The 19,235-nt window shown below is 37.2% G+C and overlaps 1 protein-coding gene across 11 annotated transcripts in view; it reads right to left on the bottom strand.

Moving 5' to 3' along the window:
• The window catches only part of LOC108287484 (neurexin-3-beta), a 584,298-nt gene continuing 565,063 nt past the window's right edge, over positions 1 to 19,235 (bottom strand). For 5 of the 11 annotated variants that reach the window (XM_017505915.2, XM_017505916.2, XM_017505917.2 and 2 more), the window contains one exon: positions 1 to 1,393. In XM_017505915.2, the coding sequence (XP_017361404.1) occupies positions 468 to 1,393 (926 nt within the window). In that variant the 3' untranslated portion in view covers positions 1 to 467. The remainder of the gene's footprint in view (positions 1,394 to 19,235) is intronic. The other 6 variants (XM_017505922.2, XM_017505924.2, XM_017505925.2 and 3 more) reach the window with 2 other exon arrangements.

Genomic DNA, 19,235 nt, shown 5'->3' with positions numbered 1-19,235 from the left:
TTTTTTACATAATTAAACCGAAAAAACATGGTTACAGTCAAGCTTCACAAACATCATTACAGACTCACTTGGAGTTATGGAACAAGTAAGCCATGAAGTCTTCTACCTGTTAGTAAAAAGGTCCTCCGGAGAAGGAAGCTTCCAGGCCTGCGGAAGTGGGGGAGCCACCTGCCGGCTCCAGAGCGCTAAGTGTGTGCTTTATGATACAGCAAGGGCACGAGACCGTCCGTCTCCCAGCGACCGCTGGCACCTCGCCGCAGGCGGTGGCCGAGCTTTAGAGGGAGATGCATCGCTGTGTGTGTGTGTGTCCTTTAAAAAAAAAATGGTTTTCCCCACCAGAGTCGTGGTAGACACCCCATTTCATAGTTCCAGCAGTTCTGACCTCTGTGAGATCTCACCGTCCAAAGATTCATAGGCGAGGATAGACATGACTGTGAAACGCGCGTGTGAGCAGTGTTCGCGTGTTTTTACACGTAATACTCCCTGTCCTTGTTCTTCTGTTTCTTGTGGCCGCTCTTCGAGCTCTGCTGCTTCTCCTTCATGAGCGTGCCGTTGCTCTGGGCGGAGTTGCTGATGTAGTTCCGCGTCTCGTCCACTTGGTAGGACCCCTCGTCCCTGTTCCTGTACTTGTACATGGCGTACAGGAGGATCAAGATGCAGAGGGCGGCAGCAGCCACAATGCCGACGACCATCCCTGTTGTGCTGCTCGACTCCCGGATCACCTCTGAGGCCCCCGGAACCCGTCTGATTCCCGGCTCCGTGGGGTTTGCTGTGGGCACATTACGGAACATGGGGGAAGTAATTAGTGGGCTCTTCAGTTTGGTGCTGTCTAGCTCATAGGCAGTGGGCAACGGAAGCAAGACTAGATCAGGCTGGGGTTTGAGATCACGGTTATTCATTTTGCCAGCTGGCAATTTGGGCACCATCCCAGACGAGGAGGAAGCTGTGAAGCGGATCAGCTCAGGGGATAAAGATGTGGTAGTAGTCCTACTAGTTTCGGAGACTTTGTTAGGTCTAAAGTCCTTGGATTCCCACTTGGGCGCATGTGCTTTGTAGCCACCTTCGAAGATTGAAGTGGAAAGACTCTTATCTGTTACCAAGGAGAAGGTGGTGTAAAAATCTTCATCATCAGTAGGGGGCAGGTTAGAGTCAAAGGTTTCCCCTGAGCCATACCCAGATATCACCAAGCCATCATCATCACAACCATCGCTGCCTTGGTCCGACAAGCAAGGTAACCCCGCCTCAGAGGTCATGGACAGGGAATCTTTGGTGGTCTGAATAATGGTGAGGAGGGGGCGAAAGGTAGGGGGAAGTGTAATGGAAGGTGCACGAGTAGCAATAGGAGGGGTAGCTAAAGGGTCTTCTACAAGAAGAGGGATAACTAATTCACCTCCTGGGATTGAAAAGAAAAAGAAAAACAGAATTAGTACACTTGTAAACACAACTCCTAGTCACTTTCAACCAGTGTAGTTCACAGCATATGCCTCAGAAATTACAATAAAATGATCGGGATCTTCTCTGGATGTAGTCTAATCATTCTAGGCAGATTTAGAGCCTTTTATATGCCTCTTGCCACCCAAACCTGAAATCCCTAGATCAGGGGCTTAGACTTTTGAAGATACTCTCAAGTAATTATTTAGATAGAATTCAACTGTATATAATTCTTTCCAGGATCTGCTTATGTGCTGATGACATTCAATTATATTGTTATAAATATTGGCTGGCTATCAAAATTGGTATGTGTAGGTACATGCACACATGGTGTGCTTAAGTGATGAATTTATTAATATGCATATAAGATTTCTTTATTGCCTTCTTGGGTTTCTACTCATTTGCTCCCAGGAAGATGAGAATGACCTATTCACCATCTTACTGAGATCAAGATCAAGAAACATAAAAGATTGTATCCTTTGTGTTTTCTTAAGTTACCTCTTATTTCATACTTAAGAATCACAGTCCTTATTAGCTGAGTGATAGGGATTTATAAGAAGCTAAAAATGTTCATCTAACAAATCCATTTTGATTGTGCTTTTCCAGAAATTCCCCTGACTGTTAAATGACAACTTGCCTTGTATTCGTCTAATATGATTATGCTTTACTTTCATGCTAGTTGCAATATATCCTGAGCTGGAAGCTAGATTTTCAAAATAACCACCCTAGATATCCATGACTTGAAACTTTTAGACTCAGAAATGTTGACTTAGCAAAGTGAGTTTTTTAAATCAGTACTTCCTAACTAGTGTGGCAAAAATGTATTGGTTTACCCATAGACCCTTGTTACTGCGCTTAAAATCATGTGGACTAAGTCAGCAAAGAAAGCTCAGAATAGTTCATTAAATCACAGGGACTTGCAGATGATGAGTACCACAAATATTCCACAGTAGTGGTTGCTCACCTGGCTGTAAGGCCAAGATTGCTATGCTTTTATGTCAGCAAGATAATCGATCTCTCCTCAGTGTCTCTTTATGATGTTACTTTCCAAGCAAAGGAAGAATCTTAAGTTATAGTGCATGTCTCTATTGAATTTACTCCAGAAAAACATATTGCAACTATCATTTAAAAAAAATCCACTCACAGGGATGCTATGAATGTTTCCCTGCCCCAGTTAGTCAGAAAGTTGAGATAATAATGTGACATTATAGTTGAAGGCCTCTTTCTGAGCTGACGCATTGGGCTGTCAGCTGGTACCATGTACTGTGTATCTTGCCCTTGGTCATAACTTTGCCGTGATGGTATAGTCAGTGTTTGAGTGGCTATACAGATAGGACTGTAGCTGAGGTGCCCTCCTCGTCAGTAACAAAGCCAGATGAAGAGGTGATTCAGTACCGGAGTTCTAGGGGTACTCCAAGCGAATAAGCCTTTGAGCCTACACAGCTTTCCAGGATTTTTCTTATGAAGATTGATTCACAAATTAAAAACTCTCCCTGTGGATGAACAGGAAGTATTTGAAGATGCAAGCTTTCCACACCTTGCATCTTGAAACATTGATGCAAGGTGTGGAAGGCTTCCTGTGCATCCAAATTGTCCAGGTTTCAGGTTTGCTAAGAGAAGAGCTTCCTGAGAAGAAAGCTAATGCCTACCTTCAAAGCACTGAGAACAGCTGGTGCCCATGTCAGAAGCCTTTATTCTCTCCCTGTTTAGCCAATAACAATTGTGTTCTGCAGAAAGAAACTGAGTTTGGGAGGGAGCTGATAAAGTATACAATGTGCATCATTTGGAAGGGAAGGGACAACAGAATGTCGTACTGCCATCTCTGGCCTATGTGATAACTTTACTATGAAATTAAAACAAGAAAACACCTTTTTGAGATTCTCAAGATGATGTTATAGTATGTCCTCTAAACCTGAGCCTCTATTCTAGTGCTCAGAGTTTGAAACTATTGAGCTAAATGATCTTTGCAGGTTTGCCAAAGATTCAGACTTGCTGTACTGGACCAGCATACACCTATTTTTTTTTTTTTCACTGTGAACATATATAATTCATGTGCCTTGCAACTTATTTAATGCATAATTTACACACTTTTGCTAGTTTTTATAAATGGGATTTGGAGTGCAGTTCCCTAAAGGTAAGCCAGTCCTAAAACTAGCTCTGAGCAAACTTTATTATTCTTCTGCTAGGGGGCCCCAAGTGGTAGATAGGAGGTAACAGATGAAAGAGGGCAATGTCTGAGTAACAGGAGAGCAGTGATGAGAGACAGGAAGTGAAAGCCCATGGGATCTTTCTAAAGCTTCCGTGAGGATTTCTCAGGAACAATTTTACTTACCTTCAGAGGACAAGGCAGGATTTCTTTTTTTAACTTATCAATAACAATGGTTTAATATGTGTGTTCTTTTCTGGCACAAACACCAGGTCATTTGTTCCTTAAGGCAATGACAAATCTACCCCATGTAGAGTAAACAAAGAGGAAAATGGATTAAAGGACAAGGAATAACAGTATCTTGGGAGGCAAAGTCCTGGTACAAATAGTTTATATACAATGGCAAACTGTCGGGTAAGAGGCTAGTGTCCCTTTAAGTGGGATTCAGATCACCATCTTCATGATGATAGAGTGACATTCAGTTGCAGTTTTTGTGTACTATCTGTGACACTCAACTGGAGTCTTAAATTTGCCTTTTTGGTTTTTTTTTTTTTGGTTTGTTTTCTCTTTTCAATGCTAGCTAAAGCTTCCACAGTGTATTTATTGTTGCAAAATCTACAAGCTGCTCATTCTGCAGTTGAATTACTTACTTTTCCTTTGCTATCTACCTCTCATTTAACACACTAAAGCAAGTATCTTAGATTAAAACAGAGTAGCCACACTTTTTAGAACTGTACAGTAAGAGGGTTCTGAGGCGTGTTAATTTATAAAGAGCTTCTAAAAGCCAGGTGGGTCCCAAAGTGAAATGGTAAGGGCTTATTTTAAAACCAAAATGATGGGTGTACTATTTCAGAGTTTAGAAAACAAAGTCTTTCAGAACCACTGATCTTCAATTTTCTTTGCCATTTCATTACTAATCTTGGTAGCAGTGATAAAAAATGATAAATGATAAATGATTTTCCTCTGTTGGGAAAATCTGAGCCCAAATTATGCTGATTTTTAGACAAAAAGTAGTAGAAGCTTTCCTAACCCCTCTTTCCTGGCATCTCAAGAAGTGGAAAGAATGCCTTTAGTTTAAAATGAAGTCAACTGGGATACAGAGGGGTCCTTATGACAAATGAGAATTCTAGTGAAAATAGGTAGAAAATTTTAGATAACTGTAAACATGAAAGATGCCTGGGACAAGTGTATATGTTGGTGTAATGAATTTTAATGTCATCCATCTTTAAGATTGAGATGATAATGGTGTCCTGGGGGGAATCAAAGGCACACATCATTTGAGAGGAGGAAGTGACATATTCCTCCTACTGTTAGATTCTTAATAGAAATAACTTAGTTTGGTGGGAGGCTATTCAAAGCTTATTGTTTATTTAATCAAAAATGACTACATTCAGAAATGTTCAGGCAGTTGATAATATTTTCTTCACTTCCCAGAGACCACGAAGTCAGTGATCAGCTATGTGTTTCTTTCTGCCTACAAAAGTATTCCTGGAAGCAAAGAACCCAAAGTCATGAAGGTTTACAGGCAGAGTAATACAAAACCTGTAATCCATCAAAAACCCTGACTTCTTATGCCATCCCCAGAATTTTTCTTTAATTTGGGATAAGAACTATCTGTATTCCTTAAAGTGAGCATTTTAAAGTCAGGCATACATACCCCTTTTTGATAGGATTGTGCTTTTCTTTAAACTAGAGAGATCATTAGAGATATAAAAGGTCCATTTTAGTCCTGAAGGCCGCCTGGTTTTTTGTTTTATAAGTGTATTTATAGATATATAATTCATGCCTCTAGGGCTGATATCCAGCAAAAGGGGCTCACTGCCATCAAAAAAGAAAGTGTATAAAAATTTTAATAGAATTCTTCTGAACTGTGAGAATGTTGTAGGTGATAGTGAATGTAATGGGTTATCTTTAAAAAAAGAAAAAAGGAGCATGAAGTTACAACCCTTGCCTCTCTGGAGATATTTGGGTTTTGAGAGTTCACAAAAATACCAAAACAGTGATGCTGAACAGTGAGATTCTGGGAAAGGACACCATGCTTGAATTCCTTGAATTCTTGTTATACGTATTGGGTATTTCACCTCATCTCTTATTTATATTATTAAAATTTTCTGCTTGAAAATTCACATAAAAAATAGAAAAAAAAAAAAAAAGAAAATTCACATATAGGGAGAAATCGTTCTTTTCTCCCCCAAAATTTAATTGTTCAAAGATATTTAACTCTTTGGGGACACAAAAGTGTATATTGTAACACTTAAATATCATAAAGGTTGTAACCATGAAATTGCTGTCTATCAACCAGAAAAACTAGTTAGGGACAAACATGGCAAGTACGTGGGGAGAAGACAGAAGAAAAACTGGTGTTTCAAAGGGGCTTAACTTATATTTTAACTGGATGAGAATTGCTGGGCAGGGCATTCTCCCTCCCTTCGCCCCAGCAAAGGGTTTGTCTGAAATAGGTTTGACTTCGAAAGGCGACAGATTATATTTTTCAACAATAAGATAAGTCACAGCCCCTTGATGTCATTATATCTTATAAAACATGAAATGCCAAGTGGGGTGTTTCATTTGTTTATTAATTCAGAGCTTTGCCTCTGAAGTAACTCAGACTCTTAGCATCAGAACTCTGTAGGAGGTCCTACTAGCTCTAGGAATTTGGTCAAATTTCTGAAAGTCTATGGAAAATGAAAATGATAAAACACCCTACTTCAAACCGTCAATGCAAATATTAAATGCATATTAAGTATGTTTTTGTATGTTAGGTAGTTAGCACAGTACCTACTGCTATTCAGAAATGCTAGTTACTGTGCTATTTCTACTAATATATTTGAGCTATAAATACTTAAATAATCACTTCTAATCTTTAGTGACTTCATGCTAAGGTAGAAATGTAATTATATAGGATCTAGATTATTGAGGCTATTTTACATATAGAATATAAGGAATAATTTATAATGATTTAAAGAGCTTGATTTTTTTTTAAATAACTTTTTATTAAATTTATCTTTGGATGTCTTTTTCATAGAAAATATTCTAATGCAACAAGATAAAACAACATCCCATTTAGGAAGTTCTAAGTTTTAGACCTAAAATATTATCCAGTATGTCAAATAACACAAAAATCACATACACTGGGGTAGAGAGAGCCCATGCATTAAGCTATTGGCTTGGAAACATCTCTTACCCACCACTCAGTTTGATATTTCCATAACAGTTTCAAATAACACAAATATCTATAAAACGAAACAAGTAACTTCTTGATTAAAGAATTATATAGTGCTTCTTACCAATCTTACATTTGTTGAAGTGCACAAGGCAGCATTGGTCCAAATAATCTTAAGATGAAGGAATATTCTTACCCTGGAGTTACACGGTGATGGTACCTACCTGAAATATTTTCTAAGTAAAACTTTAGATAGGAAAATGATGTTTTCTTCTTGGTGGAATCTTAAGATCCCTGAAAGCTTACCTGATTAAATCCTCGAGAGAAATGAAAAAGGGAAAAGGAAAAGCGACAAAGGAAAGAGGGAGAGAGAGAATGCGTGTGTGTGCCTTCTGTGTGTGTGTCTCTGTGCTTTTGCCAGTTGTTAGTTCCATATCCTGGAAGGCGTCAGTATCCTAAAACAATACACTGAACACCTGAGATTCTTGATATCTTCATTTTCAGTAAAATTGATTTTGTGGCTTGAAGCAAAGGTGAGAGTATAGTCCTGGATAACCAAACTCTATCACAGTCACTTGAGAGTACCTTATTTTCCTCTTTGCTGAAAGAAAATAACTAATTTCCTAAATGCTTTCTAAGGAATTTAAAAAGGATGCAATTACGACTGGTACTAGTTGGAGCTAACTCAACTATTTTCTTCTGGGGTACATGCCTCGCATTGGCTGGAAACAATTTTAAGATACCAAATAGAGCCTACCAATACTTCCAAGGCTTTAAATGTGGTGCTAAAAAAGTTCAGGCAAAGAGGCCAGGCTTTCTTTGGGTGGTAAGGACAATGTATATTAACCCCCTTCTACTGACAGTAGAATTCACATTGATTATTAGAAGCAATTCAGCACAAAACATAACAGTGAAAATTCAGCAAATAGACACAAATGAAATAAAAAATATAATAGTCTTCAAAATAATATAGTAGAAAATAAAATCAACTTCATAGCCAAAGTAAGCTGGGAGAAGGAAAGCAAATAACATTGAGGCATTCACAAACATAATAAGAACAGAGAGAAAAGTAAAAGCAAATAAAAAATAGAAGCTGTTTTGGGAAAAGATAAATCATTTCCATATAGGCAAAATAATTTAAATTAAAAAAGCATACTATATTAATTTATAGTCAACTTACATCAACAAATTGCCCGCATGTTTTTTGGCATGAAAGAAAAATTTACAAAAGAAAGTTGTGTAAGAATGCTCTTGGACAAATAGAATTGCCACATTCTTGTAACTTGCTTTTTTTGTTGTCATTTCTTAAAAACTTTTGAGCAAAATGTCTAATTTTTCAAATATAGTTTACAACAGAGGATGATACAGGGAGGCAACAACACATACATCCACACCACATAACATAAAAAAAAAATCTGCACTTGAACAAATTTTTATTTTGGGGGAGTTTGGGAAGGTATCAGTTTTGAATTTAGAATAATTCCGATTGCTATGATTGGAAAAAACAAACAAAAAACCTGTTTACTTTTATAATTTGCCTTTCAAAAAAATTCTATGAATCTAATGGGTTTTGAATGAATTTCTGCATTTATAGGTTTTCAGATATATATTTAATTTTTTTTTGTCTTTTTGACAAATTTTAGGCTTTCTTTAATTGAGGGAGATGGATGACAGCACATAAATTTTAACAATGCTAAAGAAAGGGAGAGTATGGGAAGGAAAGATGCAGGGAGAGGAGGGTCATATCTATGAGTGAACTACACAGGAGATGAAGATGATGGGAGTAAATGTGTAAGTGAGTCGCCATGTCCATGTAAGGGCGGCACGGAGTGATCTAGCTGCATTAGAGCTTCTGGCTGTAAGGAAGGGATGGGCAATATACAAAAACAAATGAGCCTACACATGCCCATCTATGGAAATAAAGAACAGAACTCTAACACTGACAATCTCACACACCCTAAGCTGCAACTTCTTCAACATGCAATTACTCCAGAAATCATTACAGTTTCATTAAAGATTTTCAAATAATAAAAACAGTCAAACTTTTATTCCTACTAAAAATAGCCAAAATACATAAAATACTAGTGTCATGATCAAAAAGTTTAAAGCAAAAACAAGGAGACTAGATTTATGCATTCAAGTTGAACAACTTCATCGGCAGCCACACAGCCCCATCTAGAGTTGGGGAGGTTTCGAAATCTACAGAGGTAATTGAAAGGCAGTAATAAGCAGGGGGCCCATACAATGGGATGCTAATTACTTCTCTATAGAGAAATGGTATTTTTCAGATGACATCATCCATTTTCCTTATGCCACCCATGTTGTTCGCAATTGGCAATGAGACCAAGCTAATTTGAAAGATGTGGATGTGAGGATTCTGCAGCTGAAGTTGTTCCACATTTAAAGAGGGCATGGGGAAAAATTGCAGAAAACAATTCATAACTTTTTCTCATAATTTTAAATAAAATCAAATCTAAGATAAAGATCTAGCAATTAAAAGAAACACATTGAGATATATATATGTATATATATATAGATATATATAATATAAAAAGCACTTAAGTCCCAAACAAGAAGGGAGAAAAAAAACAAAAAGTTTAAAGAAAAAAGTATTTCACACACTTTCAGAGATGAACAACCAGACGCACAGGCTTGAAAGGCACAGACAGAGCAGTCAGGGGACACGTTTTTTTTTTTTTTTTGCTTCACTTTTTGGGCTTGTTAATTCCCCTTTTGGTGATAGCCAAAATTAAAAACAAATTTTGCATTTTCTTTAAAGACTAATTTTACATTGTGTTTAATGATGTTTGGCTTTGCTTTGAAAAAATAAAAAGGGCGTGCAGTCTGGATGTACGTCATAAGTTGAGATTTAAAAGAGAAAGTAGCTTGACTGACAAATGGGTTGTCATTTACTATCCTTTAACTGTTGGAATGTTAATCCAGTTAACACATGCTTAAAGTAAGTTGCATTTAGGGGAAAATAGGGAAACAGAACAGCAAGCTAGTATTAGAAGTCAGCACGACAAAACCAATTTAAGGGATAGGAGGAAGGTACTGTGTTTGGTTTCATGCCTTTCCAGTAGGGGTGAAGGACATCTGAGGGCTTCCTGCCAGTTACAAGGAAAGCATATGAGAGGGGAGTGTGTGTGTGTGTGTGTGTGTGTGTGTGTGTGTGTGTGTGTGTGTGTGGAGAGTTGAACTAGAACCTGTACTGGCAGGAATTGGAATCAAATACATATGGGTTCATGAGTTTTGCTTTAGGAAATGTATCCCAAATTTATTCATAGCCTCTAGAAGGCGTATAAGGCATAGAGGGGTTATAATTAGCACTGCTCTGTGCGAGTGTTCTTGGGCTTAGTCAAAGTGACAGGGCACGATGATTACAGTAGAATGTTAATAAAATGAACTCAATAAATGGAGGAATAGCCAATTTTTTTTTCTTTTTTAGTACGAGTGGCAAAACCCCTCTCCACTCCAATGAGTACAATATCAGTGAGTACAATATCAGTATCTGTAAACTATAGGATGATCATGAAAGGAATAAGGTTTATTTGAAGTGCATTGAGGGAAACTGTGCCCCTCACATGCATGCACACTGAGAGGAAGATACTGTAGAAGGAACAGAGGGAAGGAATTTTTAGAAATGGCCTCAGCCTCCACTGGAAGAGATCGCTAGACTTATATTCAGTATTATATCTCTTTGAGAACATTAATGCTCAACCAAGGACTGGGAAACCCAGGTAGGCGAACCGCGAAGGCAAGACACTTGAGAGCACCTGGTTCTGACAGCCAATTGCAACCACTCCCAAGAACTCTTTTGGGTGACTTTGACAAATAGAGTAAATTTTGAGGATGAGTCCAACTTTTGCCCCCTACGAGACGCCCCTTTTATTATTTTACTTTAAAATAATTATAGCAATGTGTCCCCATGGGTCAGTCCGTACCAAGATTTTTAGTCTCTGGTTTAATAATGTTAATCATTATTCTGGGAACTTCACAGAGAGCAGCTGGAAAGTTTTAGATGGAGGAAAAAAATTTCAATAATATAGAAAAAGAAAAACCCTTGTTGCCATTTAGTTGGTTTTTTTTGACTAATTATACTTTTAACATTGAATTAAACTGTATAAGATTTTATAATGTATATATGATCTCAAAAGACATCAAATGACTTCTGTAGAACAAAGTTCTACAATTCTTAAAGGTAGAAAACATAACTGGTCTAAATGTGAGACTTAGAGAATAGATACTTCCAGTACACACATTCTCCTGGATAATGAGAGGCATTTTGAAAAAGATACATCAGCAATTTGGGTTCCCTAAAGCCTCTACTGAGTAATTTACCTATTCCAAAATTGCCTGTTTTAAAAAGCTCAGAAGTAGGACACCACTTACATTCTAGAAATCACTGGTTTGAACAATTGAATATACGAACATTTAGGGTTGTCACTTTGCAAATAATATGTGTATTTTTTAAACCCATGGAAGCTGTCGTTTTAAATGAAGCCAACATAGCCTGAATATAATGCATGTGTATCTTTACAGTATAAGTCAACCATTAGTTCACATACACAAACCTTGTTTGGTCCTAAGATACAAAATGACATTGCTTGCTAATAGTAGTTCATAATCATGTCACAGCTTCGTTTTCATCTTTCATTAGCTATCTACACTAGGTTTTTATTATCAATAACTGGCTGATTTTGTGACTGTGCCTTTTCTAGGTATTAAGAATGTATTTGGGTTATGTTTGACACTGACAACAAATAATACAACAATACTTGAAAGAGCATATTTTGATATAACCATTTTTATCCCACCATGTCCTAATAGCCCTGTCTAAATGTAAAATCAAAATTTTTAAAATGCCAAATGCAATATAATAAAATTACAGTCATTAGAATTCATCTTGGGAATGTGTTTCAAAGAAATGTTTCTGAACTGCTTGGGGTTGAGCTCCAGAAGCCCAAAGACACTCTCCAGTTACTCTAGTTGCAAACCCTCCTCTCTGGAAGCCTGGGTCCTCCTTGCTGGAGGACACTGTCCTCAGTGTATAGAGATGAGGCCCAAGAGAAAGGCCCCAATAAATTACTTTGAATAACATTATATACTTTAAACTTCTCAGGAAATACTAGCAAGAAGAAGGCAGAGGGAACCATCTCAACAGGCTTCATGTAACACTAGGTAAAGATTTAAAAAATTACAAACAGGGAGGGCTGAGAAAGAAGTTGGAATAACAAATAACTAATGCAGATTTTGAAGACTCTTGGCATTAAATACATGAGTTAAGCTTCCACATCTGTTTCACCTGTGAAATACACAAAAAACATTTTTCATTGATTGTGATTTTTGTGTCTGTGGGGTGAATGGAAGAATTCTTCTGGGAGAATGAATGGCTCATTTCTGAATCACAGTTTGACTGAAAATGACAGTAGAGACCTGTACGTGAACATGAAATTCTGTATGTGAGGATTGCTGTTGTCAGTGTCACAAAACGAGCCCTGCATATATCTTGACTCCTCATAACTTCTTTAGACACAGAGGGTGTTCAGAAAAGGGATGAAGGAACCCGTTTCATAATAAGGCACAGTAATGCTGCAGTGAACATGGAAGGGTAGCTATCTCTACAAGATGGTAATTTCCTTTCTCTTGGGTATATACTCAGAAAAGATATTGCTGGGTTATATGGCAATTCCATTTTTAATTTAGGAGCTTCCATACTGTTTTCTGTCATGGCTGGACCAATCCAGATTCCCACCCACAGTGTACAAGGGTTCCCTTTTCTCCACATCCTCATAAACACATGTTATCTCTTGTCTTTCTGATAATACCTACACTAACAGGCATGAGGTGATATCTCAGGTGATTTTAATTGGCATGTCCCTGGTGGTGAGTTATGTTAAGTGTCTTTTCACATATATGTTGGCCATTTTTATATCTCCTTTAGAGGAATGTCTATTTAGATTCCTCTGTCTATTTTTAAAATCGGGTTATATGTTTTCTTGTTATTGAGCCATATGAGTTCTTCATAAATTTTGGAAGTTAGCCCTTACTAGGTATATGGTTTGCAAATATGTTTTCCTCAACCTGTAGGCTACCTTTTCATTTTATTGATTGTTTTCTTTGCCGTGAAGTGTTTTGGTTACATGTATACTTCTTAAAGATTACTCTGGCTTCAGTATAGAGAATAGACTTTAGGAAGGCAAAAGTAGAGTTGGGGAGATCAATTGGGAAGCAATTGCAGAGTCCAAGCAAGAAATGATGGTGATTTACACTAAAGCATGGGTACCTGGAGCAAAAGAAACATGTGAGCAATTTGTTACTGAGGTAGAGTCAACAGGACTTCTTGACTGGGGGTAGGGAAGAGAATTGGGACGGGGGCCCAAGAATGATGACAAATGTGGGGTTTGAACACCTGAATCAAATTCAAGAGATGAGGAAATCTAGAGTATGTACAAGTTTGGGGAATCCAAAGTTCTGTTTCAGTGCTTTTGAACCCAAAGTGCCTCTTAAATGTCAAAGTAGAAATGTTAAATAGCTAGATGGATTTGAGAAACTGGAATTCTGAAGGGAGGCTTAAACTGAAAATTATCATGATACATATAGAGCCCATTTAAGGTCAAGAGGCTGGATCAGATCACCCAGAAAATTAAAACAGGCTACAGCCACACCATGAGCCAGCTAAGTGATGGTGAGGTGAGGGGCCAGGGCTGGAGAAAGAAAGTCAGGAGAATCTTGGGCTATTCAGACTAAAGAAAGAAAACGTTTCCTACAAAACCTTCATTTCTTACTAGTACGAAGATTTTTTTTTTATGTTGTAGAATAAATTATCTACAATAGAATTAAAAGGGTCTAATGCAAGGGTCTTTAATCTTTTGGCTTCCCTGGGCCACATTGGAAGAAGAATTGTCTTCCACCACACATAAAAAACACCAACACTAAATATCTTTGAGCCAAAATAAAATTGCAAAAACTCAATGTTCTAAAAAAGTTTACAAATTTGTGGTGGGTTGTATTCAAAGCTGTCCTGGGCTGCATGCACCCTGCAGGCTGCGGGTTGGACAAGCTAGGTCTAATGGTTTGCAAGTAACAAGCTATCTGCATATATAAGTCCTAAATTCCACACAGTGGCAAGACTAAGAACAGAGGAGCAGTTGCTAAGCTCAAGCTTTGAGTGGTATTTACAGTGCCCTTTGTGTTTCTTTCACTTTAAAGATATTTCCTCTTGATTAAATAAACTACTGCCAGCAAAGATAGTTTTGTGAATTCCCCACTACACACGTATACTTCATCAAAATGAGCTTCAAGTATTGCAAGATGTGCTTTTTTTTTTTTTTTCTTTTTTTGCAGTTCAATTCAGTGAATGCATACTGAAGACCTATGCTGTGCCCTGCTCTATGCTAGACAGATTAAAAAGCACAAAATAAGCATAAAGATTCTGCCTGTGTCTCAAGGAGCGCTAATAAGGTTGTTGATGAAGAAAGGCTTACTTACACTAAGACACGATTCTTAAATTAGCATTAAAGTAAAATGAAGAAAAAAATTCCTGGCAATTTCTTAGGTGGGTTTTCCCTTTTGTGTATCTTAACCAGTATGAACACTTTTGGGAGAAAGGAGCTAAGATACTACCTTGACCCTCTGTTCCCTCATGCCTTCCTCTTACCACACAGTTCTAAGTTCTGTCAGCTTATGTTTCCAAGAAATTTTAAGGAAAATTCTCCCTTTGGCCTCAGCTCTTTGGGTCTGTTCAGGACCATCAAGGAGTGCTGAGCTCAGAAAATATAGCTAACAACATCTTTGTGCATTTGAAATGAATGTTTTATAGTTTCTAAGGTAATTTTACGTGTATTGCCCACAAATTCATGAGTTAGGACAAAAGTCTTTGATCTTTATGATAGAAAAAGTGAGGCCCTAGGGGTTGGCATGGGGGACAAGTGACTTGTCTCAAACCTCATAATTTGATAGAGGACAGGAGCTCACTTCCAGATCCATTCTCTTGCCAAAAAAGGAATACAATCTTAAGGAAAGACATCAAAATAGGACCTCGTCAGAGCTTAACTCTAACTCACAGGAGCGAAATAAAGTAACTGTAAAATTACATGCAGAAATAACCAAATTTATAATTAAAAATTTATTATTGGAGGGGGTGGAGGCAGAGTTTGGAAAGAAGTAGTAATAATGGCTGTTTGGGTTAGGGTTTTGGGTGGAGGCGATTTTTGTTTGATGCCGAATCAGATACTCCGAGGATCATCCTTGGAGTAGCACGGGCCTCAGTTGTCTGGGATTCAGCCTCCTCCGTTGAATATGAAACCTTCATTTGGTAGCTAACACTCTTTGAACACAATAGTAACAAACATTAGAGAAGCCCTTCAGAATTTTTAAGCACTTTCCCATTCAAAATCTTATTGGTTGTGCAAATCTGCCCTGTGAGGTTAAGTGACTAGACATTATAGTCACTGCAACTCTAAAGCTATAGGCTAGCGTCGGGGGTCAAATACAATTATATTAATTCATTGGCTAATTATATTAATTATAGTATAATTATAATAGAACGATATTAATTCATTTGCTTAGTCATTAATTCATTCAGAAAACATTTGAATGGTTGTCAGTATTCCGGTTGGTAGGAAAAATAAAGGTAAGCAAGACACTCTCCTTTTCCTAAAGTTGTTTCAGTTCTAGCTGAGACTAAAAAACAAATTAAGTGCAACAGAGTATGGAGTCACTAAAAATCTCTGTAGGGTACAATAAAGTCACAAAGAAGAATGAAGATTTTGGGATAGAATTTGGTACATGTTAAACCTTATGTAACTGCAGAGAACAAAGACTAATTTAAAGTCCTTCCAGATCTGAACATTCTACTACCTTACCAATTTTTAAAATGTAATACTGCCTTTCGTAATGTTTTATCCATTCTCATTCACCTTTTTAGGTTTGAAAGATTACTGTAGATCAGGCAAGCAGATTACTAATGCAGAAATACTGTTCTAAGTGTTGGGTTTGAGTCTGTCCTGGGTTCTCCTTTCCATCTTGAAAGTTTAGTTTTTCTCTCCTTTTTACTTACTGTAATTAGGTGAGGAAACTGAGTTTGGGAACAGATAGTATGTGGATTTTTTACATGGGACATTGTTCAGCATTAAAAATATATTTAGAAACAAATACAGATACATCTTGTTTTATTGTGCTTTGCTTTACTGTGCTTCACAGATACATTTTTAATAAATTGAAGGTTTCTGGCAAACCTGCAACCAGGAACTCCATTAGCACTATTTTTCTAACAGCCTGTGCTGACTTTGCAACTCTGTGTTACATTTTGGTAATTCTCACATTTCCATTTTTTTCTTACTGTATCTGTTACAGTGATCTGTGACCTCTGCTGTTACTATTATAATTGTTTTGGGGTGCAGTGAACCACACTCATAAGACAGTAAACTTAATATCCATGTTCTTCTTCACCAACCTGCTTCTTCACCAACACCATCTGTCTCTCTCTCTCTGTCTCTTATTCTCTCCCTGTCTCTCTCTATCCCCCACCCACATCTCCCTATTTCCTGAGACACAGCAATATAGAAGTTAGGCCAATTAATAGCATTACACTGGCTTCTAAGTATTCAAGGCAAAGAGTCACCCACCTCTCACTTGAAAGCTAGAAATGATTGAGCTTAGTGAGGAAGGCTTGTTGAAAGCTGAAATAGGCCAAAAACTAGGCCTCTTGGGCCAAGAAGTTGGCCGAGATGTGAATGCAAAGGAAAAGTTCTTGAAAGAGATTAAAATTGTTATTACAGTAAATACATGAATGATAAAGTAAAACAGCCTTATTGCTGAGATGGAAAATATTTTCGTGGTCTGGATAGATGAAACTAGCCACAACATTCCCGTAAACCAAAGCCTAATCCAGAGAAAGGCCCTAACTCTTCAATTCTATGAAGGCTGAGGCAGATGTGGAAGTTACAGAAGAAAGGTTGGAAGTTACTGGAAGTTGGTTCATGAATTTTAAAGAAAAAAACTGTCTTCATAACATAAAAGCACAGAGTGAAGCAGCAAGTTCTGATCTAGAAGCTGCAGCCAGTTATCCAGAAAATCTAGCTATTATAACTGATGAAAGTGGCTACACTAAACAACAGATTTTTAACGTAGACAGAATAGTCTTATATTAGAAAAAGATGCCCCATATAGGACTTCCAAAGCTAGAGAAGTGGAGTCAGTGCTTGGCTTCAAAGGACAGGCAGATTCTCTCATTAGGGGCTAATATAGCTAGGACTTTAACTTAAAGTCAATACTTTTTTGCCACTTCAAAAATTCTACAGTTCCTAAGAATTAATGCAAAATGTACTCTGCCTGTAGTCTTTAGTGGACTAGCAAAGCTTAGATGACAGCACATGTGTTTGCAGTCTGGTTTACTGAATATTTTAAGTCCACTGTTGAGACTTACTGCTCAGAAAAAAAGATTCTTTTCACAACAGTACTATACTGCTCGTTGACAGTGGGCCTGCTCATCCAAGATTTCTGATGGAGATACACAAGGAGATTAATATTGTTTTCATGCCTACTAACACAATATCCATTCTGCTGTTCATGGATTAAAGAGCAATTTTGACTTTAAAGTCCTACTATGTAAGAAACACATTTTGTAAGGCAATAGCTGCCATAGATAGTGATTCTTCTGATAGATCTGGGAAAAATAAATTGAAAATATTCTTAGAATGATTCACCATTCCAGACACTATTAAGAACATCTGTAATTCACGGGAGAAGTCAAAATATCAACATCAGCAGGAGGTGGGAGGAAGTTTGATGCAAACACTCATGGAGAGCTTTCAGGGGTTCCAGACCAATGGGAGGAAGTAACTGAAGATGTGGTGGAAATAGCAAGATAATCAGAAGTAAAACCTGAAGATGTGACTGAATTGCTGTAATCTTACGATAAAACGTTAATGGTGGTATATATATCCACCATGGAATATTATTCAGCCATAAAACGAACAAAATCATGTCTTTTGCAGCAACTTGTATAGAGTAGGAGGCCATTATTCTAAGTGAAGTAGCTCAGGAATGGAAAAGTAAATATTGTATGTTCTCGCTTATAACTGGAAGCTAAGCTATGAGGACACAGAGGTACGAGAATAATATAATGGTCTTTGTGGACTTGAAGGTTGGAAGAGGGACAAGGGATAAAAGACTACATACTGGGTAGAGCATACACTGCTTGGGTGATGGGTGCACTAAAATCTCAGAATCACCACTAAAGAACTTCTCCGTGTAACCAAAAACCATCTATAACCCCAAAACTATTAAAATTAAAAATTTTAAGAAAAACTTTAATGGTTAAGGAGTTGCTTCTTATGGATGAGTACAGTGGCATCATAAGAAGTAATCTCCTGGTGAAGATGCTGTGAGCATGGTTGAAATCACAAAAGATTTAAATATTAACACCACATAAACTTAGTTGATAAAGCAGAGGCAAGATTTGAGAGAATCGACTCCAATTATGAAAGAGGTTGTGCTCTAATTAAAATGCTATGAAACAGCATTGCATGCTACAGAGAAATCTTTTGCGATAAGAAAAATCAGTCAATGCAGCAAATATCATTTTTGTCTTAAGAAGTTACCATAGCCACCCCAAACTTCAGCCTCCACATCCTGATCAGTCAGCCATCAACATTCAAAAATATTCACTGAATATTCTGTTGATTGTTAGCATTTTTTAGCAATAAAGTATTTTTAATTAAAGTATGTACTTTAAAATATATATATATAATGCTATTGCACATGTAATAAACCACAGTATGGTGTAAACATACTTTTACATGCACTGGGGAACCAAGAAAGTCATGTGACTTGCTTTATTGTAATATTCACTTACTGCAATGGTTTGGAACCAAACCCAACCTATATTCACATTAGCCAAGATATGAAAGCAATCAAAGTGTTTGTAAAGGGATGAACACATTATGAAATACTAAATAGAATATTATTCAGCCTTAAATAAGGAGATCCTGCCATTTGCCACAATATAGATAACTTGGAGGGTTTTCTGCTAAGGGAAATAAGCCAGGCATAGAAAGATATTGCATGATCTTGTTTCTATGTGGAATCTAAAAAAAACAATGTCTACTACCCACAGAGTTAGAGAATAAAACAGTGGTTAGTAGAGATGGGAGGAAGGAGAGGAAATGAGATGTAGGTCAGAGGATACCAAGTAACAGGTATTCAGGATGAATAAGTCTAAAGATCTAATGTCCAGAGGACTATAGTTAATAACAGTGTATTGTATTCAGGATTTTTGCTAAATCAAATTATGGCTACTCTTCACACAAGGGGAAAATGTGTAATTACATGAGATGATCGATATGTTAATTTGTTTCTGTATGGTGACTGTTTTACTATATATATATATGGAGAGAGAGAGAGAGAGAGAGAGAGAGAAAGTAAATATCACAGAATCATGTTGTATACCTTAAATATACAAAGCAAAATTTCTTTTTTTTTTTTTTTTTT

This window comes from Cebus imitator, unplaced genomic scaffold (assembly GCF_001604975.1).
Source record: "Cebus imitator isolate Cc_AM_T3 unplaced genomic scaffold, Cebus_imitator-1.0 Scaffold345, whole genome shotgun sequence".
Lineage (NCBI taxonomy): Eukaryota > Metazoa > Chordata > Mammalia > Primates > Cebidae > Cebus > Cebus imitator.
Note: the sequence above shows the minus strand (reverse complement) of the source record. Positions and strands in the feature narration are given on the sequence as shown.